Source organism: Ascaphus truei, chromosome 2 (assembly GCF_040206685.1).
Source record: "Ascaphus truei isolate aAscTru1 chromosome 2, aAscTru1.hap1, whole genome shotgun sequence".
In the NCBI taxonomy this organism is placed as follows: domain Eukaryota; kingdom Metazoa; phylum Chordata; class Amphibia; order Anura; family Ascaphidae; genus Ascaphus; species Ascaphus truei.
The window spans coordinates 52,256,574-52,281,896 of NC_134484.1; the positions used below are offsets into that span (position 1 = coordinate 52,256,574).

Sequence of the window (25,323 nt, forward strand, 5' to 3'; positions counted from 1 at the left end):
CTGATCTGTTAAATGATAATGATTAGGATTTAATAGGCTGCAATGCTTCGCGTGTCTACCAGATGGCATAAATTCATGAATTGTAATGCAGTATATATATATATACTGTGCAGTATTGCAGCCAGCGGGAATAAAATGCTTCAATCCCTGCCTGGAAAATAACGCAATGCACTCGGGCAGAAAACAGTCACAAACCTCAATACACCCGAGTATACCCGAATTCGTGGGACTAGCCGAGCTCGAATAAAGTGTGTCGCCAGTGTATGCTTCATATGGGACAAGCATCTGCCTTCTAACAAACGTGAGTGCAAACCTCCATACCAATGACTATATATATATATATATATATATATATATATATATATATATATATATATATATATATATATATATATATATATACCCATGTGTATGTATGTATTTATGTATCTGTGTGTGTATATATATATAGGCAATACGATACCGCATGTAGACGAATATCAAAGGCAGCAGGAGTGCTGCCTTTGATATTCGTCTACATGCGGTATCGTATTGCCTATTTATACCATACAGGATTTGCACCCATTCTATTGATTTCTCAGACGGAGTGCCTATGGTTCTCTATCATCCACTATATATTTTTTTTTTTAATTACAAACGAATAGACAATACCGTTCTGTGGCTAATGAAATGCTTTTATTTGTGCGAGTTTTCGAGATACACTGATCTAAAAGCATCTAAAAGCATTTCGTTAGCGTTTCGTTTTTGATTATTAAGCTCGGCTAACACGGTACAGATACCTCTACATCTATCTTTCTATCTATCTATCTATCTATCTATCTATCTATCTATCTATCTATCTATCTATCTATCTATCTGTCTATATTTATGTGTGTATGTGTGTATATTTATATATATAAATAAAATGTATATAAAAAAAACATTATTTCAAGACAATTAAATATTAAACCATAAATATCAACATTAACAACCAGCGTATACTGTAAATGTAGAATATGCAATTACATTTCAGGGTAGGAATAATTACAGTAGATCGCAAAGGTAGGAAATCTTCAGAAAAGGAGAAAAACGGTGGGTGTGTGATCTGCGTCAGCAACATGGATTGAAAAGGAACTAAAAAGCTACGTTGTACCTGGATACAAACAACATCCCAGCTCTCCCACCTACAGTATAGTCATTTAGAAATCCTGTAGTGTCAATGACTGATGTACCATGTTGTACAGTCACGCTCCTTCCTGATGAATAGATCAGAATATTGGTGGAAGAGAGCACAATGCAGTGCAACAGTGTCTACCCCGGGTGGGAGGGTGGTAAATAGTAATTAACAGATCATTGCCTGGCAGCCTGTAGATGGCACAAGAGTTCTTTCATTTGCTGCTCATTAACTCTTTCAGCCGGGGAAGTGGCAGTGGTCCCAATGACTTGTGACAGCGTCCCATACTAAATGGTGAAAACTTCCAAGTTGAAACGTTCTTACCCATCCACTTACCCAGAACCCTCAATTTTATTTCCAAGACACTTTACAGCGCTTCGTGTAGCCTGCCTGCAACATACTGACAGTCACACACGCAATGTAAGAACTGCATACAATGTGCATTCATTTCCACATACTGTAGGACTAAGCAAAGCTTAAAACAAGGATGCATTAGAGAGATAGCAGCAGAATGGATAGCTTTGATTATATTCTTTCTTTTTCCCTTCAGGCGGCAACGGAAATCTCAGTAAATGTATTATATGTTGAGCTTTGCTTTCACCAGCGGCATTGATCTCACTGGTGTGTTTCCTAATGGTTGTTTTGCCTTCATGTGATCGCCTGCAAATAATTATTCGGTGTCTACGTTTTAACTCTACTAGTCGGAAGCGTGATAGGTTTGGCCGGGGGAGGGGGAGGGGGATTGGAAGAAACAATCGCTGGTATCTAAGACTTGATGCCCCTGTTGGAGAGATGGTTGAGTCCTCGTCAAGGTTGCTGTGGTATCCCAGAAACACCATTTCACTCTGAGCTGTGACCAACAACAGCAACAACTCCACTGCGCCTGGCCAAGGAATAGGGGATTAGGATCCGGAGAATAATATGAAAGCGATCTGCAAAGGGGGGATTCGGGCACCGGAGCAAGCTGCACCTGCAGACTTCTGCAGAAAGGGATGTGCTCAATGTGCACTTCTTCTGGACTCCCTGTGTCCGAGGAAAATGGGAATTAAAAGTGGATTTACGTTGTGGTACCTCATTTTTTTACTGATGGGTACATGTGTGAAAGGTAAGGAATTCCAGACATCCCTTGAATGTATTTATTTTTTTCTCGTCTAGGTCTTGCAAGTTCTCAGCCTCGCAACTGACTTGTAATAAAGATGGTCTTTTTTTTTAATAATAAAGAAGTATCTGTTTTAAGACGATGGGTGAGATAGGAGACGCATTTGCTTACCAGCCTTGGCGTTCAATGCAGTGATTGAGCTGGAGCTCAATAAATATTCTTGCAGTATGCTCAAACGAATACGTGAGTTGGTTCATATAGGCTTTAACTAGTGGATATTCGTGCAGAATTTTCCTTGTGCGGCTCATAGGTTGGGTATGTGTGGCCACTTAGATTTGTAATCAAATAATTCAATAATGCAGGTTTGCTAGAATAATTATCACAACCATATGTCTGATTGGTTTAACCCCTTCATTTAGGTTGCAAAGTTACAAAGGTCTACTGTTCAAACATTGGGGGAATTCTATAGCTTGTCTGTTCCACATAATAGGGGAGACACATGCATACAGTAAGCTGTTACAGAATACATACAGTAAGTGCATATGGCCACATATTTTAGGTATGGGAATATAGAATATAGGGAGATTATGAGAATATAAATATGTATTCATCCCCGCAGAGGAAATGCTACATTTAGAAAAAGGATTTACGATTTATCTTTAAAGATATGAATGGTATTGAAAGAGGAAAGTCTGTCGCTGGCTTACAACAGTGACTCTGTGCGGATACAGGTGCCTGCAAATGCCATGTATACGTCACAACATTCATACATGTAATTCAGTAAAAGGGTGTTTAAGTCATGAGAAGGATCTTTGCTGTGAATCTTAAATGATCAGTCTCTACATTGAACAGAATGTTAGCACAAAGACAATATTCACTATAAATGATAGTGCCTTATGCGTACAATTGTGCATTATATAAATGACTCTGGTTTCTAGCACACATCATTGTATGTAGACATTATAGATTTTGCTATACTGGATAAATACTCTTTTCATATATAAGATATTGCCAATGCATACAGAGGCGGTATAAACACGAACTCAATGTTGTTCCTATAGAAGGAGTATCTTTCTAAAGTGCAATCTGGCTCTGTCTTTCTGAAACAGTTTATTGTACAGCCTGCAGCTGGCTGTTCCCACACAGAAAGCAACCCATTTGCATTCCATGGAAATGATAATTCATGTTTCAAGGGTTGGGGGTTACTTCATTGTATGCTATCTTGACACTATATCTGATGATAGGTAGCATGCCTAGAATTTTAATCTGCATCCTAATTACAGGAAGCTTTTTGATGCAGGTTGTCTGTTTAATCAAGATGGTCAATAATCTGTCATTTTTAAATCAAATTAGTTCGATTGCTAGAATTACAATCCATACTTTTGACCAATGGTATTTGAAAATATTTTCTATTATTTACCCATTACAAAACAATGTTTCTTTACCTATTGATAAGTATGGGGGTCACACTTAATCCGTAAGGATAACAGATTATGCAGATATTTGAGTAAATAGATGATTATAGAATGTTTATTTTTAATGCACTATCTGTTCTGTAATGTGTATTAGAAATGTAGCAAATCCCTTTTACTTCCCTAATGTAAGAATCTTGTTATAATGGATGATTATAGTGCTGCTTTGTGGTTTGGAGACGCATGGAGGCAGTATCCTTCAAAATTGAGAGCAAGTGATGAAGCGATGGATTTTCAAATGTAAAATAACATCTTTGGGTCAGAGTAAGTTGTGATGATACCTGTTGATTAAAATATACATGTATTGTAGCTTTCACACAACATATAACTGAACATGGTAGTAGCAAAGAAGATGGTGAAATAAATACAAATAATATGTATCCATCAGTCCAGCATAATATTGTTAATCAATAAACATAATTTCTCATTAAGTGCATATTCTGGCTACTTTTATTATTTTCTGTGCTATTAAGATTCTGTATACTCTTCTTTCCCGAACCTTAACAGGTACAGCCTTGAATATTCTGTTCACAGAGAACTCCCCAGTTGCTGAAATGACTTACGCTGATGATTGGGTGCCAGGGGTGGCACATCATGTCAGTGGGAAATTGGGATGAGGAAGGGGGAACTAGGGAGGAATAGAGGCAGAAAACAGGTGGAGAGGAGGGTTCTAAGAAAGATACTGTAAATTAAACATGGAAATGAGTGTATGGTGGCTAACAGTAAGCAAAGGGATACACAGATATAAAAATGCACTATATATATATTTTTTTATTATTATTTTTTTTGTTTGTTTAAATGGGACTCAAGAGGTATTGTAAAATAATATTTTGGCAAACGGAAAAAAAACATTGTAAGCCCTTTAAAAAACACATATCTCTTTCAGTGCATGAACCAATTAACACTAATGAACAGGCAATAGATATGTTAACACATTCAATGTTGGGTAGACTACAAAGCATTTCTTTGCAATACATTGCTGCCCCCTCCAACAATGAATGGCTTTAACACAATTAAGATTAAGATATTTGAAATATATACTGGATTGGTTGAGTGTTAGCATGCACCTGGTATTTTACATGTAATAATATTCTAAAAAAGTACTATCAGCTTGTCGAGCAGTAATATGATTTTGCATGTAATGTATGTTTCTAGCAAATCATATAAAATATAGATGGGGATTTGCATTTATACTCATTTTTAGCAATTTTATTGAAATCTTCTTTTCAGATACAGTATTTTCTAATATTCCAGGAAAAATAATATCCTTGATGTATCTATGGTAAATGGACTCATATAATTTAAATTTAATAATATGTGTGTTTATTTTTATTTTCCTAGACTGACTGGTGTCTAATTCCTATTGGAAGAGATTTTCTAATCATATAAATTGTGTTCTAGCAATGGATTTCATGATAATGTTACTTTGGTCACTGCAGCAGTGTACTAGTTAACATTAATAAGCACAGTGTCTATTATGGCTTCCAAATATGACACACTTGATTTCTAAACTGTTTGGTTGGTGCTGCTTCAACAAATATGCACATCACATTGTGAATTATACCCTAATCATTCAGCAGTAAATTCACAAATGAATGTGCTCTATATCAAGCAAATATAATGATGTTCCTCTTGAAAAAGAACCGTATTATGATTAGCACGCAGGCATGTAATGCAACACAATATTCAGGATTCAGAACAGGAAAGAGTGGAGATCAGGAAAATGACATCTATTTTCCCATAGGGGGCCACAGTCAGGAAGTATCATCTGTCTTCGGTATTCATTGAAAAACTCAGCAACTGTTCAAAATGTGTGTTCTTGTTTATTAAACTCTGAAACAAGACATATGCATAGGAAACTGAAAACAACCGATTGGGCATTAGAGCAAATAAATAAAATAAACAAACTATCATCTAAATCAATGTCACAAACGGCTACCTTTTAATGTCTTCAGAGGCTTAATTTATCAGGCCCCTCCAAAACACACACACACACACACACACACACACATATAACTATGGCTAACATTTTTTACTTATCTCCCCCCAAAAAAATTAGTTCCAGTATATTGGTAATGCACGCTTGTTAAAATTAAAAGTTGCCAGTTATAGCATAATTTAGGTCCATTTGTAAGTACACTGTTTTAAGATACATAGATAAAAATACATTTGTAACAGGATACTACTGCAGATGCTGGTTGAGTTGAAGAGTGTAGTGTTGCAATGTTCTTGTGTACTGAGCAATCTTTCTAGTTCCTTGTAATTCCAAATATACAGTAGTATATTTTGTAAACGTGGTATGTTATAACTTAGAATTATATATATTTTTTTAAATGTAGTGTTGATGACATGGATCTTGGTGCAAAGTGTATCTAAATTGATAGGAATTCACACTATAGAAGTGTATTATTTGGGGGGGGCAATTATTCTCATTAAGGTTCAAATAGCACATTATACTGTTAATCTAAATTATACAGTAAAGTACGGTCAGAATATTCCAACATTTATTTATTAGCCGGGCATGTGATAGATTTCACGGTTGCACTTTGTATGAAAAGCTTCTATTTTTAACAACTATTTATCTACCTATATAATGTACGTACCTTGTGGGATTGGAGTAGTGGAGTGGTCGTAGCAATGATGTATACATCATAAAGTTAGAACAAATGAAAATCCATCATGTGACCTTTTAATTTTGACACATTGGGGGAAGGTTCGTAAGTCCGAATTAATACATGATGATATAAAGTATAATAACGTATATATTTTGAAATACTTAACCAGTGACACTACAGTAGTTCAGAAGACAATGCACATCTTACTTTGGCTTACAACTTAGGATAGTTACAAAGTTACATAGTAGATGAGGTTGAAAAAAGATATACGTCAATCAAAATCAACAATGCTAAAGCTAGACAACAGATACTTTATCCTATATCTATACTTCCTAATTGATCCAGAGGAAGGCAAACAAAAACCCCAGTGAAATATCATCCAATGATATCTCTTAAGGGGAAAAATAAATTCCTTCCTGACTCCAAGAATTGGCAATCGGATTATTCCCTGGATCAACATTCTTCCCATGTTTACTTATTTGGTATATCCCTGTATACTTTTCCCTTCTAAAAATATGTCCAGCCTTTTTTTTGAAGAAATCTATTGTATCTGCCATCACAGTCTCCATTGGGTAATGAATTCCAAATTTTAACTGCCCTTACTGTAAAGAACGCTATCCTTTGTTGTTGGTGAAATCTCCTTTCCTCCAACCTAAAGGGATGCCCTGAGTCCTTTGTACTGTCCTTGGGATGAATAGTTATTTTGAAAGCTCCCTGTACTGTCCCCGAATATATTTGTATGTAGTTATCATATCCCCTCTTGCACGCCTCCTTTCTAATGTAATTTAATTTTAGCTAGCCTCTCCTCATAAATTAGATTGTCCATCCCCTTTATTAATTTGGTGGCTCTTCTCTACACTCTCTCTAGTTCCATAATGTATTTCCTAAGGAGTGGTGCCCAAAATTGTACTCCATATTCAAGGTTTGGTCTTACAAATGCTTTGTAAAAAAGGCATAATTATGTTTACTTCCCTTCCATCCATTGCCCGTTTAATGCAAGATTAGATCTTGTTTGCATTTTCAGCTACTGCATTACAATGGGCACTATTGCTAAGCCTGCTGTCTACAAGCACACCTAAATCCTTCTCATCAAGGATTCCCCCAATTTATACCCATTTAATTTGTAAGTCGCCTGTTTATTCTTGTATCCCAAATGCAAACCTTAGATTTATCTTTATTAAACCTCATCTGCCATTTACCTGCCCAAGTTTCCAGTCTCTCCAAGTCCTTTTGGAGAGAAATTACATCCTGCTCTGATTCTACAACCTTAAACAATTTAGTATCATCAGCAAAGATGGAGACTTTGCTCTCTATGCCAACCTCAAGGTCATTAATAAACAAGTTAAAAAGCAGTGGTCCCGTACCGATCCCTGAGGTACTCTACTCACGACCTTAGCCAACCTGAAAAAGTTCCATTTATGACAATCCTCTGTTGTCTGTCCTTCAACCAGTTTTCAATCCAGGTGCATATATTTTTACTGAGTCCAATTTGCTTTATTTTGTACACCAACCTCTTGTGTGGAACTGTATCAGAAGCCTTTGCAAAATCTAAGTAGACCACATCAACTGCATTACCCTGGTCTAAATTTCTACTTACTCCTCAAAGAAACAAATAAGGTTAGTTTGTCATGATATATCCTTCATAAATCCATGCTGACTATTACTAATAATTTTGTTTTCCATTAAGTATTCTTGAATATTATTCCGTATTAAACCTTCAAGTAGTTTCCCCACTATTGAAGTCTGGCTTACAGGTCTGTAATTCCCCAGTTATGATCTAGCTCCCTTTTTAAATATAGGCACCACATCTGCCTTATGCCAATCTTGTGGTACTGAACCTTTGGAAATGGAGTCCTTGAATATTAAATATAATGGTGTGGCTATTACTGAACTTAACTCCTTGAGAACCCTTGGATGTATGCCATCTGGGCCAGGTGCCTTATTTACTTTAATTTTTTCAAGCTGCCTATGAACTTCTTCCTCAGTTAACCAATTATTCATTAATATGGAGGTTGTAGCTTCCTCCTGCAGCACTACAATTGAAATGGATTCTTACCTTGTAAACACAGAGGCAAAGAATTTGTTTAATACCTCTTCTTTTCCCTTATCTACAATAATCTGCCTGCCCAACTCAGACTGAAAGGATCCTATATTTTCTTTTCCAATTTTTTTGTTAATAAGGTAATTTAATAACTTTTTAGGGTTGATCTTACTTTCTATTGCAATCCTTTTTTCATTATCCATTTTTGCTAATTTGATTGCCATTGTGCAATTTTGGTACATTCCTTATAATTCTCATTCAATGCCTCTGTCCGTTCTGACTTAAAGAATCTAAATGCCTGCCTATTCTTTTCCATTTCCTCCCCTACCTGTTTATTTAGCCACATTGTTTACTTTACTTATTACCCAAGTTTATACATGAATGAGTGTGCTTTTCTAACAATGTTTTAAAGACTGCCCATTTATCTTCTACATTTTTCCCTGCAAAAACATTATGCCAATATATTACTTTTAGATTAGTCATCAGTTTATTCAAATCTGCCCTTCTAAAGTTTAAGGTCTTTGTTGAACCCAAGTAATCTGTTTTTTTTTTATAATTTATTTCAAATGAGACCATGTTATGATCACTGTTAGCAAATATTCAAGTCCTGGAACATTTGGGTATTACTTCTACATTGTTTGATATTACCAAATCCAGTATTGCCCCTCTCCTGGTTGGTTACTCAATAATTTGGGTCATATGATTGTCTTTAAGCACCTCCAAAAACTGTTTCCTTTTGTTGTAATGCTAATCTCATTGCCCCAGTCTATGTCTGGATAATTAAAATCCCCCATTATGCAAACATGACCTAGTTTTGATGCCTTCTCCATTTGCAAAAGTATTTTAGCTTCCTCAATCTCACAGATATTTGGTGGTTTATAACATATCCTCCCTACAAACATTTTCTTTATACTTTTACCTCACTACTAATTTCTATCCACAAGGTCTCTACGTTTTCATAATTCCCTTCATAAACATCTTCCCCTATAATAGGTTTTAGATCTGGTTTAACATATAAGCATATTCCACCTCCTCTTCTATTTGCTCGATCCTTATGAAAAAGGGAATATCCCTCTAAATTAACTGCCCAGTCATGAGTTTCATCCCACCATGTTTCAGTAATGCCTATGATATCATACTACTCATTTGTAGCTATTAATTCAAGCTCCCACAGTTTAATCTGTTAGGCTTCTTGCATTAGCAAGCATGCATTTAAGTTTTTTTTTCAGCCTGTACTATTATCTTATCTACTCCTTCCTTTCTGAGCCAACTTGGTTTAGTCTTTAGAAGTTTTCTAGTATTATCTGTATTTACTATGAGTGTCTCGCTGCTTGTCAAACTCGCACTTGCCCCCATTCTACCTCCATAACCCCTTGTTTCCTCATCTATTCTATTTAGTTAATTATCTGTTTCATTCCCCTCCCCCCTCCATCCTAGTTTAAAATCTCCTCCAACCTTTTTTACATTCTCCCCCCAGCACAGAAGATCCCTCTTCATTGAGGTGCAATCTATCCCTAGAATAAAGATGGCACCACTCAGAAAAGGAGTCCCTGTGCTCTAAAAAACCCTAAACCTTCCTTCCTACACCACTTTCTTAGCTATGCATTAACCTCCCTAATCTCTGAGTGTCTCCTTGCGGTAGCACATGGCACTTGTAGTATTTCAGAAAATACTACCTTGGAGGTCCTTGCCTTAAGCTTTTGGCCTAGATCCCTGAAATCATTTTTTAGGACCCTCCATCTTTCTCTAGCTTTGTCATTTGTGCCAACATATACCAAGATTGCCGGGTCAACCCTAGCCCCTCCCAACAATCTGTCTACCTGATCCACAATGTGCCGAACCCAAGCACCCAAGGAAGCAACAAACTGTTTGATTCATGCGGTCATGGCAATAGATTTCCCTATCTACCTTCCTAATAATGGAGTCCCCTACCACCACAATCTTTCTTGGTATCTGAGCATCCTGAGTCCCCTCTGTGCGGGATGAACTATTCCCCTGGCTAAGGATTAGGGAAGTTGAAACATATTTAGCATTTTTAATTTACTATGACAGGGTAATTCTTCTTCCTCTTTCTCTCCCTCTCTTCCACTTTGGCTGATTGAAAACACCTTCTAATAACTTTTAAATAAAACTAAGCTTCAAAAATGAAACTATTGAAATACAATCTCAATAAAAATAAGACATTATATACTAAATACATTCCTTTTAACAGAGATTAGGTTAAAACCAAACTTTAAGATAAATATATTTTTCAGTGTATATTTCTGGGCATACAAATTGATGACACAGAGCATTATTTAAAATTATGGAATGGCCTTTTAATAGTGCATACTGTCATCTTAACCTGAACAGGTGATTGATAACCACATTTTTAATTGCTGTTACATTCATTGTCTTTTATGCAACTAGTTACAATGCATATCGTTTTTCTGTACGGAGAATCCATTTATAAATGAAAAAAATGACTTTGGCGTTTATTTTACTCCAGTTATTGAGTGATTTAACAATACTTTACAATAAAACATTTTTACTTAATTTTGCATACTGAATAGAAGAAATAAGCTTCTGTAATCAGCTATCAAAAGAGAAAACTGTAGTGGGGCAGAAAACACTTCTAGACATCAACACCAAACATTAACATGTACTGCACGACATACAGTATATTCTATTATGAATAATGTGATTTTATGCCACAGTTGGCATCTAGGCATTTTTTCACTAACTATAGCCCTGCATAACAGCATTTAGATTGTTGACAGCAGCACAGTATAAAGTGAAATACGACATTGAATGAAGTGGCAGGACATTTCTTAATGCTGTAGTCCATGCCCATTAGAGATTCTACTTTTTTTTGTCAGTGCTGGCAGCACAGAAAGAAGAAATTACACTCAAATCACAGGTAGGCCATGGAATTGAAACTAAATCCAAAGTGGAAAACATTACCACAATGATACAAAAGCAGTGATAGAAAACAGAGAACAATCATTTACCCTACTGTGGATCAGAAACCAGTGAAGCAGTGTGCTAAAAAATCACATACAGTACAGCTTGAGAAAAATATAAAATGTACTGCCCAAGGTGGATACTAATCGTTTTTAGAAGGGAAGTGCTACTGGGACATTTTCAAAACTGAAAGAGGACAAACCAAAGGAATCTTAAAAGAGCTTTGGGATGAGTTGGCAATACCATTAGATAAAAAACAAGAAAAATAAACATGCACTCAAATTATTCATCAGAATGGAATACTTGCAGGTGCGCAAACTCAATGGTGTAGTTCACTGATATAAGAAGAGAAAGAGAAGCACACTTAGAGATGATATAGAGCAATTTATTTAACCAACAATTCCATCTAACATAGTGGACCTTTCTCACTGGCAACACAGAACTATTTAACCGATCCCTATTAACAGGTGTAGTTCCAAATGACTCAAGAGCAAGTTTAACCCCACTTCACAAAAGTGGAAGTACTGTAGTAGGCAGCCCAGGTGTTTGATCAGCAGATGGGAAATTAATGGAAAAAATGCAAAAAAAGGAATAAAAATTGTTGAATATCTAAACATCAGCAACATATAAGATCCTATGCAACATAGAACATGTGGGAGATCATGTTAAACTCCCCCCCCCCCCCCATAAACCTAATTGTTTTTTTTGACTGGGTGACTACAGTAATAGATCAGGGTGGAGCAGGTAGATGTAGTTTACAGAGCTTTTATTAAGGCGTTTGGAAAAGGTATCACATAGACGACTGATCAACAATTCGTAATGCTTGGTTTTGGATTCTAAGGTGGTTGAATGCATAGTACATTTTTTGAAGCATAAGTGACAGAGAGTTGTGGTAAATGGAATACATTCAGAGTAGGAAGGTGACCATGGGACTACCTTAGGGATCTGTACTTGGACATGTGCTTTTTAATATCTTTATTAGTGACATTACCAGTGGCCTGGAAGTAGAGATAGGCACATCTTTCAGCAACATTCTTTTATGCTACCAAAATGCCTAATATTAGCATTTTCGAATATTCATGAAATCGGTGAAGTTCAAAAATAACAGCCGCTAATGGTTTTAACATTACATTTTTTTTTAAATTAGACAATATTTGAAAAATTAAAAAAAGAAAAGAATAAAAAAAGTAGAGAATATTTGAAAATAAAATTGAAAAAAATGCATAAATTAAGGATAGAAAAATGCAGAGCAGTGTTTTTCCAAAATGGGAAAATAATCCTACAAAGTGAGTTTTAACACATTCGCTCATCTCCATCTAGAATTTTTGCAGATGACACAATAGGGTCTATTTTTTAGGGGGGTAAACAATATAATAAATTGTTTAAATAGATGGAGGAAGGGTAAAGTGTGTGGCAACTACAATTGAATGCCAAAAAGTGCAAAACAATGCACTTCGGTAACAACAACAAACAAGTATGTGCATTAGTGCCAAATTGAGAATGTCATTGATATAAGTGTGATACCACAGTGTAGTATATTCTGTTGTAATAATAATAAAGCATATTAGAGATTATGTACTCACAAACTCAGTGTGGGGAAGGGCACTGATCTGATTACAGTAATCAATTGATGATTGCACACTATATTTTGAGCAATGCATTTCACCACACTGAGTTTGTAAGTGCATAATCTCAACAGTGATTTATTATTCGAGAAGGAGTGTCTCAGTGAGTAAAGACACTGACTCTGGGACTGAGTTTAAAGCAGTGATGGCTCCATGTGACCTTTATCAAGTCACTTTATCTCCCTGTGCCTCAGTCACCAAAAAACATAGATTGTGAGCTCTGTGGGCCAGGGACTGTGTCTGCAAAATGTATCTGTAAAGCGCTATGTAAAACTAGCAGCACTATAAAAGAACAAACTATTATTATTATTATTATTTCCAATACAAGGACTATATGTGTTTTTTTTTTTTAAATGTAATGACGCTTTACTCCGTGCAGGATACAATGCTGTCATAGATGTGGTCCTAGACAGGTCATGATAGACCTCTTCAAGCTTTATTGCAAAAATGTAACAACAATGGATCCAAAAAAAGTGAAAAAAAAGGCCCAATGCTTTTTATTCTGGAAACAACATTTTGTCAGAGGCTCCATACAGATAGATGGTATTTAAACTTCCAGTTTTCTCTCGGTCTTGAGGTGACAGTGTCATAACACCAACAAATCATCATAAGTTACAAGAAATGAGTTAATGTCTCACTTAATACATCAGAAAATCTTATATTCTGCATTGTGTAATAAACCGTGTAGTAGTGGTGAAAAGCTTGTTCAGATAGGCGGGTAGCTTGACCAGAAAGTATTTGTAGGCAAGACAGGAAAGCTAAACTTTGCACCTAAATTCAAGTGATGGACACTATCTTTATTTATATAGGGCCCACAGCTGTACTTGGCGCTTTATAAGAGAGACAATACAGTGCAGGAAATTATAGTACAATAAGTGCAACAAATAATATCAGACAATAGGAAAGAAAATCACTGCCCCGGAGAGACTACAATCTAAATGGTAGGATGGGAGATTTACAGAGAGAGCAGGTGACGGAATAAGTGCATATCAACTCCTTGGTATGTCTGTATGAGCTGAATACTTCTATCAATTTAATCCTATCTGCAATTTATATCTAATTAACAACTTGGTATGTTTGTATGAGCTGAATAACCAAACCCCTCCCTTAATTATTAGTCAAGTGAATGTATTTAGAGTATTTAAGTGAGTCTATCTTGGCTGTGCAACATCTTAAGTGTCACATATAAAGGGTCTGTGGAGTTGATTTTGGAGTTAGAGTTGAACAATACAAGAACTGGACTCTGCACTTCTACAACAACTCTGCAACTGTGAGAACTTGACTCTCTTAATGCTATGAAAATGTGTACTCTTCCTATTCTCAAATACCTGCGAAGTCTTTCCTCTTGCATCTCACTATTCCCTCCATATTGCCTTTTCTGTTTACTGTTTCCTCACTCTTTTGTAAACTTTTCTGTTCTCCAACTTCCCCACTCCCCTCCTATCTACATTACTTCATGTTTCCTCCCCTTAAACCTATGCATGTGAACATACACTACACCATTATCTACACACCTCTTTTCCAACAACTTCTTTACCCCTCAATAAAAAGCACCCCACAAATCCTCTATTCACACCCTCTATCTACTCCTTCCTGCTGCTGGGGATATCGCTCCTAATCCTGCACCTAGCCATACACACACCTGCTCTCACCCACGTCTCTCTTTGCCCCTCTTCCCCTGCTAATGGCTTTAACCTATCTGATTTAATACTAACTAATTTAAAACTCGCCTCACAAATCAAGCATCCTAATAGCCTGCACTCATGGCTATTGTCCCACACCCACAGTCACTCCTACCAACCATTGTGACTAAGCACAGCCATCTACAGCATTTATTCCCTCACCTGTTGTCTCTGTAAGTCTCCCATCATACCACTTAGATTGTAAGCTCTTCTGGGCAGGAATTTCCTCTCCTATTGTCTGGTTTTGCTGCGCTAATAGTATTATTATAATTCCCCATACTGTATTCTTTGTGAAGCTCTAAGTACACTTTTAGCACTATATAAATAAACATTATATATACACACATGCATACATATTTACATACATACAATAGAAGGCAGTCATTGGTAGGAGTGGCTGTGGGTGTGTGAAAGTAGCCATGATCCTAGGTTATTGGAGCACTTCATTTAAGAGGTGAGTTTTAAGGTTTGTCTTAAAGGTGGGGAGTGAAAGTGCTTGGCATATACTATCTCTATGTTGGACCTCTTGTTTGTGTATACAAGAAAGCTGTGGTCATTTTACCAAAATGTCTGCGGTCATTATTAGGGAAAGGTCATATTGAGGTTCCCTTTGTCATGTTTGCTTCATAAAGTCCTTGCCTTATTCTACTTTTACTCATACTTTTACTGCTTATTTGGCAGATTCCTGGTGGTCATAAGAGTTCATCATATACAGTATAAAATTATAGTGTTTAGAGATGTCCAAACCTCAAAAGTTTATACTTCAAGGTATCACAACCTACACCACATGTACATGCGGGTCTCCCGAGCCAGTCAGGCTACTAGAAATTTGCCAAACTAACTACATTTAAACCTTGCCCTTCCTTCCCCTCCTCAACATATATTATAATTTATATTTTTAGAAAACAGTTGACCACTCTCTGCTTTAAGCTAATTTAAATATGTATTGACTTCTCAAATCCTGAAATGTTTCCTTAATGATTCTTTGTGTGAATATTTACTTTATTTTGTATATTGTAGGACTTTTTTAAATGACTGTCCTTTCACTGCCGACATGGCATTTAATGTTGCTTTTGTGCTTTTGAAATATTAATAGTATTAGCATGACACCTTTCATAAATATTTAGATATTAAAAGGGTGTTTTTACTAAACAGATTTATAAACTGTCTCAATTGGTATAACCTAACTGGGTAGTTTGCAAAATGTCAAATCTGCAGACTATATTAAATTAATGTATGCAAATAAAACGCCTCTTGGTCAAATCATCAGCATGGCTATTCCACCTCATTTCAAAGTCATTACCACTTCATCTTGCCACTGACAAATTGCATATTTTGTATAAAGTGGTGGTGCACAATATAAACTAATAAATAACAAGTCACTTCTGCTAAATGTAAAGGGGCAGTCCATCCTAGGACCAAAGTGAACTAATGACTGGCATTTTTAATACTTTAGAAGCGATCATTTAAAAATAATCAGACAAGTACTAAAACATTTTTTTAACTTATAATCATGTTTCCCTGGTAAGCAAAGGATTTGGAGGTTGTTATCTAATAGCATGTTCACATTCATTTAATCTGTTTTGTGATAAAACCTTGTCAATCCTAATATGTAGAGGTGTTTTGTTTTTGTTTTAATCCTTCGTTTATAAAAAGATGAAAGCGCCATCAATGGACAAACATGAATTTAGTGGACCCAAAGATATGGAAGAGATTCCTTTGCAGGGCATAAATAAGTACATTTATCAATTGAAAAGAAATATTTTATATTATGAGGAAGCCAATTACAGAGAAATGTATTTATTTATTTTCTTGGTGGTACTACCCATTAAAATGTGAAGACCGACCCAGTAACGAAAGTCATGGTAGCTTTAATGTGTTAAATCTGGGTGAATGATTTGATAGATATAATTTCTTTATGCAGCTGAAGTTGAAACTATGATTCTTGCAATATGAAGCATGAAAGGGATTTCACTTTCATTATTAATCTCTACATTCTTGGTCACTCAGCCAGGTAACATAGGCTAAAATATATATTTTTGTTGAATAGATTGATTTACAAAAAAAAAAAAAAAAAGATTGTTTAATGGATATTTTAAAATGTGAAGAAACAAATAATAATTATGTTAAGAATTGTACCGAATCCAATGAGTATAAACATAGGGATGACATCTGCAGTATCTAGGGATCATATTTATTTATCTAAATCTTTGATTACATTAGTTTATTTATTATTGATATACATTTTAAAATACAAAATATATTTAGGGGTTTCATTTGTCCATCAAGCTCCTGGTTTTGAAACATTAAATATTTCTGTCCTTTGTTTATGCTTGATAGGACATCACTCATTTTTTTTTTTTTAGAATTACCGCTCTCAGGTATAAATGTAGCATAAATTATTACCCCTGTTAACACACAACAATGAATTTAATTACACATATGTTATTTCCTTAACCATTGTTTTCATTTACACTACTGTAATGTGCCAGTGGTAACACAAGAGATTGAGTTAATGGGTGCAATAACGTGTGCACAGAATAGCACATTACAGAATAGCACATGTAGCCATGGCTGGTTCTGGCTACTCATCTGCCTCTGTAACACGTAAGTACTGGTAGATGCCGGCAGTGTTAGGCCCATCTTGAGTTTACCCTTGCCCTCTGCAGCTTTCTTGAGTGGCAGGAGTGGAGGTGGGACTTGGTCTGTGGTTTCCCAATCGTGGGTGCAGACCTTGTGCCCTCCCCTTCTGCTCTAAGGAAGAGGCACACCTAAATTGTAGTTAGTCTAGATCTCCCCAGTGTCTTGTGTGGTGTGCAGCTCTGACTCTGAATACTGGGAGTTGTAAGCTGTGTCTCACCCTGCGGGGTGAGACTGTATTAGTCCCACTGGGGGACTGTGTGAAGGCCCAAAGCCATATCTGATGCAGAGACCATCCAGAGGCCTGGGATCAGAAGAATATTCACTGTATGACCTGATGCATGCAGTGGATGCCAAATAAAGAGACCTCTGTTCAATATACTCCTGTGATTGGTTGTGGAAAGTGAGCGACCCAGTCAGGAAAACAACATGTGAATAAAAAACATATACAAACAATTATTGTGCAGTATTGTGATTCAATAATAAAGAAATATACGTGAATCTTAGCTCTGGGGGAGAACCTACTTACAGCAATATGTAGGGTAAATTAGCTTTTCTCTGACATTATCAGATAGTGATATAGTAGTGAGGTTTTCTTTGGGTAGAACTTTAATCCCCTCTTGATCTTCCCTTCTGAGGGTTACTTCATGGATGGTATAACTCGGTTTCCCATAGAATATATATAAAAGAAGAGCAGAAGAAACGGCCAATAGTATAGCTTGCAAAGAACAGGGTTTTATGATCAATGAAATTGTAGGACATGTACTCACATTCAGTACACAAATATCAGACACATAAAGGTATCTTTTGCGCTCTGTGCGCCTGCTGTGCTGTCTCCCCGTCCTCCTCTGTTCCTAGTGCTGCCGTCGCCCAATGGCGTCTGACGTCACTTCCGGGTGGTATCTGGTCGCATCAGATGGTAATAGACTGCGAGGCGCCGAGAGGGGGATCACTGGAGAGCACAAACGTCTGGAGTCTTTTGGTCTTCGCTTCCAGTCAGCTGCAGCTTGACTGAATAAGCTCTGGATCAGGCTCTACGCGTTTCGCTGCGTCATACAGCTTCGTCAGGAGCGTCATGCAGGGTTGCGTGGGCTTAGTGTATTTATGTGATTAAAGCCTAATTGGTTAATTGATCCTAATCTCTTTCAAATGGTTCAAAACATAGTTTAACCCACAGGTTTGCCTTTACATAGGCACATTACTCTGTGGTCAAAAAAACCTACACTCATTGCTTAACTAATAGTTAAAATACATTAAAAAAGTTTTTTATTAAGACAATCTTTATTTCTACATACTTTAAAACTATAAAAAATTTAATTAATTAGTTATATAAATTTATTGAGTACTGGAACAAAACAGTAAATCTGATAACTCATTCTGTCCAATTCATTGTAATTTGAATAAATTTAAGAAAAACATATAATACTATCCTTTTATCTAACAATAATTATTAAACACAATACAGTAAGTCATGAAAAACTATCTAGGTTGGGAGAGAGGAGAGATATAAAACAAATATTAGTATGGCAAATAATGTCTGCATTAAATATTGTATCAGGAATATTTAGATTAATATATGCTACAAGATGTTATCTTTTAATTGGAGGTAGACTTAAGGGTAAAGGTCAATGTATTATAGATTGGAGTATATAATAAAATAAAATTGTTAAAATAATTAATAAAAATTAAACTAACGGCGGGACTATAATCGATGTTAAAAAAGCAATTAAAAAACCTTTATATAAAAGATTTATATATAAAATAAGGGAATATCTATCAATTTTAATAGTACTATTCTTAATTTTAAGTTTATGAGTTTAAAATTCATTAAAACATTACACTTGATAAAAAAAAATTTTAAAAAAATTTACCAAAAAACAAACCTAAGACAAGCAACAATTAAAAGAAATATTGTTGTCAAGGGGCCAAAAGTGGTGTAATTTAAGCCATATCTGATGCAGAGACCATCCAGAGGCCTGGGATCAGAAGAATATTCACTGTATGACCTGATGCATGCAGTGGATGCCAAATAAAGAGACCTCTGTTCAATATACTCCTGGCCTGAGTTTGCAGTCAATCAGAGGGGGAGTATGCACTGGTTCTGTCATGGGGACTGCCTCCAGCACTTCTGGAGCCTGCGGCCGATGGAGGCACTAGCACTGCAGAGAAAGAACTAAGCATCCTACATCAAATGCCTGTCCTGTTGTCCCCACATCATCACGGACCCTCAGCTCTCCTGCAAACCAACAACAGGTACTATGCACCACACACTGGTAGCAAGGGCAAATCTCCCATAAGGAGGAGGTGGGTGGGGGGGGAGGGGAAGCAGAGCTACATACATGTTAGAGCAGGCAACTCTATAATCAATCAAAGATATAGTAATGTTAGGTCATTACTATATCATTTTTGAAACTGTTTGGTCTGCTTACCACATTATTTGTAACGCTTCAGTCCTTTGATACACCTTATAATGTGTATCTTTAGTAAAACTTTTTTGAATCTGAAAGAAGCCAAACTATCTCTTGCAATTTATGAGGAGGATTATGAATTACCACTATTTTGTAATTTTCCCTTTAAAGATCACGACATGTAAACTTAGAAATGAATAAGTGGATATGATTAGTGTTCAAAAAAATGCCAAAATTTTGTTTTTTTGTTCAGTAGCAAATATAAAGGCAGTGTTTTTCCATGCATTATATGCCCCGCCAGCAAGCAGTTCAATCAATGAGAGGAAGAGGGACATGTTGGACTAAAATCTCAAGTTCTATATATACCCCCTCAGACCTCCTTCCATATAGCAAAAAAGGAGCACACCTGGGAGATATACAAAGTATGTTTAAATTACTCACATTTCACACTTCCTAAAAGGTTTATTACAAGAACTATATTGAGTTAACAAGTCTAAGGCACCTTGTGAGGAATCGGGTACTGGTGTCAGGCCCAACATGATTAGAACACACAACCTCTGCTATTCTCAGAAGCAGGAACAATCGGAAGGTGGTGCACAGCGGAAATACCGTCCCAAACACAACTTAGAAAAAAGCTAGATTTAATATGAAAAAACGGACAGTAACATCACCAAGCGCACTCTGACACGTTTCGTCCCGGCAGGGACTTTGTCAAAGAGTATGGTTAAATGTTCTCACAAGCCTCTAAATTGCACCACCTACCTATTGATTGAACAAAAGAAATTCAAGTGTTGCCACAGCACACACTTGTTTAATGCATTAGCAAACCTGCCAATTGAGAATTAGAAAAAAATGGAGTGGTGGCATATACTGGATTGAACGAAGCATCAATAGACAATAATACATGCATAAAATATTGAAAAACCTTTGCACAAACAACAACGTCTTGTATTAAAACATATAGAATCAAAACTCAAATATATCAAAGAATAAACTAATAGGTAACCAATATATTGTTATAGAAGAGTAATTTAAAACCACTATAACTTGGTACAGTATTTAAAACAATAATTTGATCAGTCACATATATATAACCCGATAATCAAAACATTGTATTATATATATGAATGATTAATGTATTACTCTATAACCAGCAACACAGTAATGGTGAGGCACAAAGACTAATAATATAAATATATATTCTGTGAAGCAGCTGTAACAGTGTGAGCTGAGCCAGCTGCTGGGTAGCTTCACTGGGTACCGAATTGATACAAACACCGGGATTTACCGAAGGGATATATCACACTGCGATTCAAAATCAACTGCCATTGACTTGAATGACAGCATGGGATAGTAGTAGTAGTAGTATGTCTTTATTTATATAGCGCCATAAACAGTGTTCGACAAACCTATACATTTGCTCGCCCCGGGCGAGTGGATTTAACATCGTGGTGAGCTCCTATTGGCCCAAGCAGCACACGTTTGGTACTAGGTGGCGAGTAGATTTTTTTGTGTCGAGTAGATTTTTTGGTGATTTGTCAACCACTGGCCATAAATATACATAGCGCTTCACAGTAGTAATACATGTTATAATCAGATAAATAACAAATAATATAAATAACAGGTCATGGGAATAAGTGCTTCAGACATAAGAGTAACATTTAGGAAGAGGAGTCCCTGCTCCAAGGAGCTTACAATCTAATTGGTAGGTACGAGAACATATAGAAACAGTAGGAGGGAATTCTAGTAAGTGCGTCTGCAGGGGGCCAAGCTTTATGTATCATGTGTCCAGGATTATCCACAGTGCTATTCATATGCTTCTTTAAGCAAATGTGTCTTTAGGTGGGTCTTAAAGGTGGAAAGAGAGGGTGCTAGTCGGGTATTGAGGGGAAGGGCCTTCCAGAGGTGCGGGGCAGTCAGTGAAAAAGGTTTAAGGTGGGAGAGGGCTTTAGATACAAAGGGGATAGAAAGAAGACATCCTTGAGAAGACCGCAAGAGTCGGGATGGTGCATAGCGAGAAATTAGGGCTGAGATGTAAGGAGGGGCAGAGGAGGGTAAAGCTTTTAAAGTGAGGAGGAGAATTGAGTGTGAGATGCGGGATTAGATCGGAAGCCAGGAGAGGGATTTCAGGAGGGGAGACGCGGAGACAGATTTAGGAAAGAGTAGAGTGATTCTGGCAGCAGTCTTTAGTATAGATTGTAGGGGAAACAGGTGAGAGGCAGGGAGGCTGGACAGCAGGAGGTTGCAGTAATCGAGACGGGAGAGAATGAGGGCCTGAATCAGAGTTTTAGCGTATCTTTGTGATATTGCGGAGGGAAAAGCGACAATTTTTAGAAACGTTTTGAATGTGAAAGGAGAATTTGAGAGAGGAATCGAGTGTGACCCCTAGGCAGCGTGCTTGGGCTACTGGGTGAATGATCGTATTTCAAACAGTAATGTGGAAGGAGGTAGTAGGTGCTACGTGAAGGTGAAAGAAAACGGCGCTAACTCTATTAGTGTACACTAATAATATACAGTGAATATTTTGACCAAATCAATTAATTGTTAAACAGTGATATTGTGTTCAAATAACGTGATAATATTATTAAAAGGTTCAAACCCCCTGCTCAAACCCAGCTGGTGGGGACTGGTTTCGCTAGTCCCACAAATCGTCACTCTCCAGTTGTAATCCAGGGGGAGCATGAAGGGAAAAGAACATAAAACAGGAAAAACAATCTAAGTGCAGACAATAAAATTCAAGTGATATAAATTCTGCGTTCTTTCTTGGCTCATATGTGATGTCTACTTACAAGATGTAAGTCAAAATCAAGCGGTTTTGACACTCAATGGTCTCTGCTGTGCAGGTATTCCCACCAGGTGATAGGGTCTCCAGCTCTCAGCTCCGCAGCAAAGTGTATGTAAAAGAAATACAAACCATAGTGCAGACCAGTATGATGTAAAAAAACTAGACTTTATGGGGTTTAAAAATGAACACTTACAATAAAAACAAGTATTTCAGGCATGTACCACAATCATTGTGATCAAAGAGAGAAGATTAATTGGTTTACACTTCAGGCTCACCCGCCTCCTCCGGTGTGACTTGGTGTGGACCACCACTCTCAGGGACTTTGTACCTCCAGCGGTGGGCGCATTGATCCAGGTCTCTCTCCCCTCGTGGGTTCCCTCTTCTGTGGGTCGATCACCTTCCCATAGCAGCTGCCCGCAGGCACTGTGGAGTTCTTCACTGGGATACAGCCTCTCTGATGGATGTTTCAGCTTCACTTGTACAACGATGCGTCACTTCCGCTCCGTCCCGATACGTCACTTCCGGTCGCGGTTCTGTGAGTATCTGTCAGTAAATTTCTCCTCTCTTCTCTCTCCTCTCTGGGCGGCTACCACTCTACGCGTTTCTCCAAAAAAGGGTGTGTGGCTTCCTCCTGAGGAAGGGGCAGAGGAGGGTAAAGCTTTTAAAGTGAGGAGGAGAATTGAGTGTGAGATGCGGGATTAGATCGGAAGCCAGGAGAGGGATTTCAGGAGGGGAGACGCGGAGACAGTGCCCGCAGGCACTGTGGAGTTCTTCACTGGGATACAGCCTCTCTGATGGATGTTTCAGCTTCACTTGTACAACGATGCGTCACTTCCGCTCCGTCCCGATACGTCACTTCCGGTCGCGGTTCTGTGAGTATCTGTCAGTAAATTTCTCCTCTCTTCTCTCTCCTCTCTGGGCGGCTACCACTCTACGCGTTTCTCCAAAAAAGGGTGTGTGGCTTCCTCCTGAGGAGGGGCAGAGGAGGGTAAAGCTTTTAAAGTGAGGAGGAGAATTGAGTGTGAGATGCGGGATTAGATCGGAAGCCAGGAGAGGGATTTCAGGAGGGGCAGATTCCTCCTGAGGAAGCCACACACCCTTTTTTGGAGAAACGCGTAGAGTGGTAGCCGCCCAGAGAGGAGAGAGAAGAGAGGAGAAATTTACTGACAGATACTCACAGAACCGCGACCGGAAGTGACGTATCGGGACGGAGCGGAAGTGACGCATCGTTGTACAAGTGAAGCTGAAACATCCATCAGAGAGGCTGTATCCCAGTGAAGAACTCCACAGTGCCTGCGGGCAGCTGCTATGGGAAGGTGATCGACCCACAGAAGAGGGAACCCACGAGGGGAGAGAGACCTGGATCAATGCGCCCACCGCTGGAGGTACAAAGTCCCTGAGAGTGGTGGTCCACACCAAGTCACACCGGAGGAGGCGGGTGAGCCTGAAGTGTAAACCAATTAATCTTCTCTCTTTGATCACAATGATTGTGGTACATGCCTGAAATACTTGTTTTTATTGTAAGTGTTCATTTTTAAACCCCATAAAGTCTAGTTTTTTTACATCATACTGGTCTGCACTATGGTTTGTATTTCTTTTACATACACTTTGCTGCGGAGCTGAGAGCTGGAGACCCTATCACCTGGTGGGAATACCTGCACAGCAGAGACCATTGAGTGTCAAAACCGCTTGATTTTGACTTACATCTTGTAAGTAGACATCACATATGAGCCAAGAAAGAACGCAGAATTTATATCACTTGAATTTTATTGTCTGCACTTAGATTGTTTTTCCTGTTTTATGTTCTTTTCCCTTCATGCTCCCCCTGGATTACAACTGGAGAAGGAGGTAGTAGGGACAGGTTTGGGAGGAAGTATAAGGAGCTCTATTTTTGCCATGTTAAGTTTCAGTCGGCGAATAGCCACCCAGGATGATATTTCAGAGAGACATTCAGAAACTTTGGTTTGTATAGCAGGTGTAAGGTCACGGGTTGAAAGGTAAATTTGTGTGTCGTCAGCATAGAGGTGATATTTAAACCCAAAAGATGTGATTAGGTCACCTAGAGAGAGTGTGTAAAGAGAGAAGAGAAGGGGTCCCAGGACAGAGCCCTGGGGTACCCCCACAGAGAGATCGATAGATGAGGAGGAGGTGTTAGCAAAAGAGACATGAAAATTACGATGGGAGAGGTAAGAGGAGATCCAGGATAGAGCTTTTTTCCGAATACCAAGAGTATGGAGAATGTGGAGGAGAAGAGGGTGGTCAACGGTTTCAAATGCTGTAGAGAGGTCGAGTAATATGAGCAGAGTTTAATGACCTCTGTCTTTGGCAGCATGAAGGTCGTCGGTTATTTTAGTGAAGGCTGTTTCTGTAGAGTGAGCAGTACAGAAGCCAGATTGTAGAGGGTCTAGAAGAGAATAGGTGTTGAGAAAGTGTAGCAATCGAGAGAATATGAGACGTTCAAGGAGTTTGGAGGCAAAAGGCAGGAGGGAGACAGGTCGATAGTTAGAAAGACAGATAGGGTCAAGCTTGCAATTTGTGCAATGGTATCACAGTGGCATGTTTGAAGGAGGATGGAAAAGTACCAGAGTAGAGGGAAGAGTTAAAGATCTGTGTGAGCATAGGGATTATATAAGGAGCAAGAGGTTTTAGGAGATGGGAAGGAATGGTATCAAGAGGGCAGGTGGTAGAGGGAGGGATAGAAATGTACACTTTTTGAGCTTGATCCATCAATCCCAATATTTATAAGGGAAACATTTAAAAATGTACACTGATTTACTGTATTTGCTGACGTGAGATAACAATTGATCAAAAATATATATTGCACTTTAGTGAGTAAACACTATAATATGCTTATAAGAAT

At 37.7% G+C, this 25,323-nt stretch overlaps 1 protein-coding gene across 6 annotated transcripts in view; it reads left to right on the forward strand.

Moving 5' to 3' along the window:
* The first annotated feature begins 1,632 nt into the window (after positions 1–1,632).
* CSMD3 (CUB and Sushi multiple domains 3) overlaps positions 1,633–25,323 on the forward strand; it is a 1,548,521-nt gene continuing 1,524,830 nt past the window's right edge. For 3 of the 6 annotated variants that reach the window (XM_075582415.1, XM_075582410.1, XM_075582412.1), the window contains exon 1: positions 1,633–2,258. In XM_075582415.1, coding sequence (XP_075438530.1) covers positions 2,075–2,258 — 184 coding nt within the window. In that variant the 5' untranslated portion in view covers positions 1,633–2,074. The remainder of the gene's footprint in view (positions 2,259–25,323) is intronic. The other 3 variants (XM_075582411.1, XM_075582413.1, XM_075582414.1) reach the window with 1 other exon arrangement.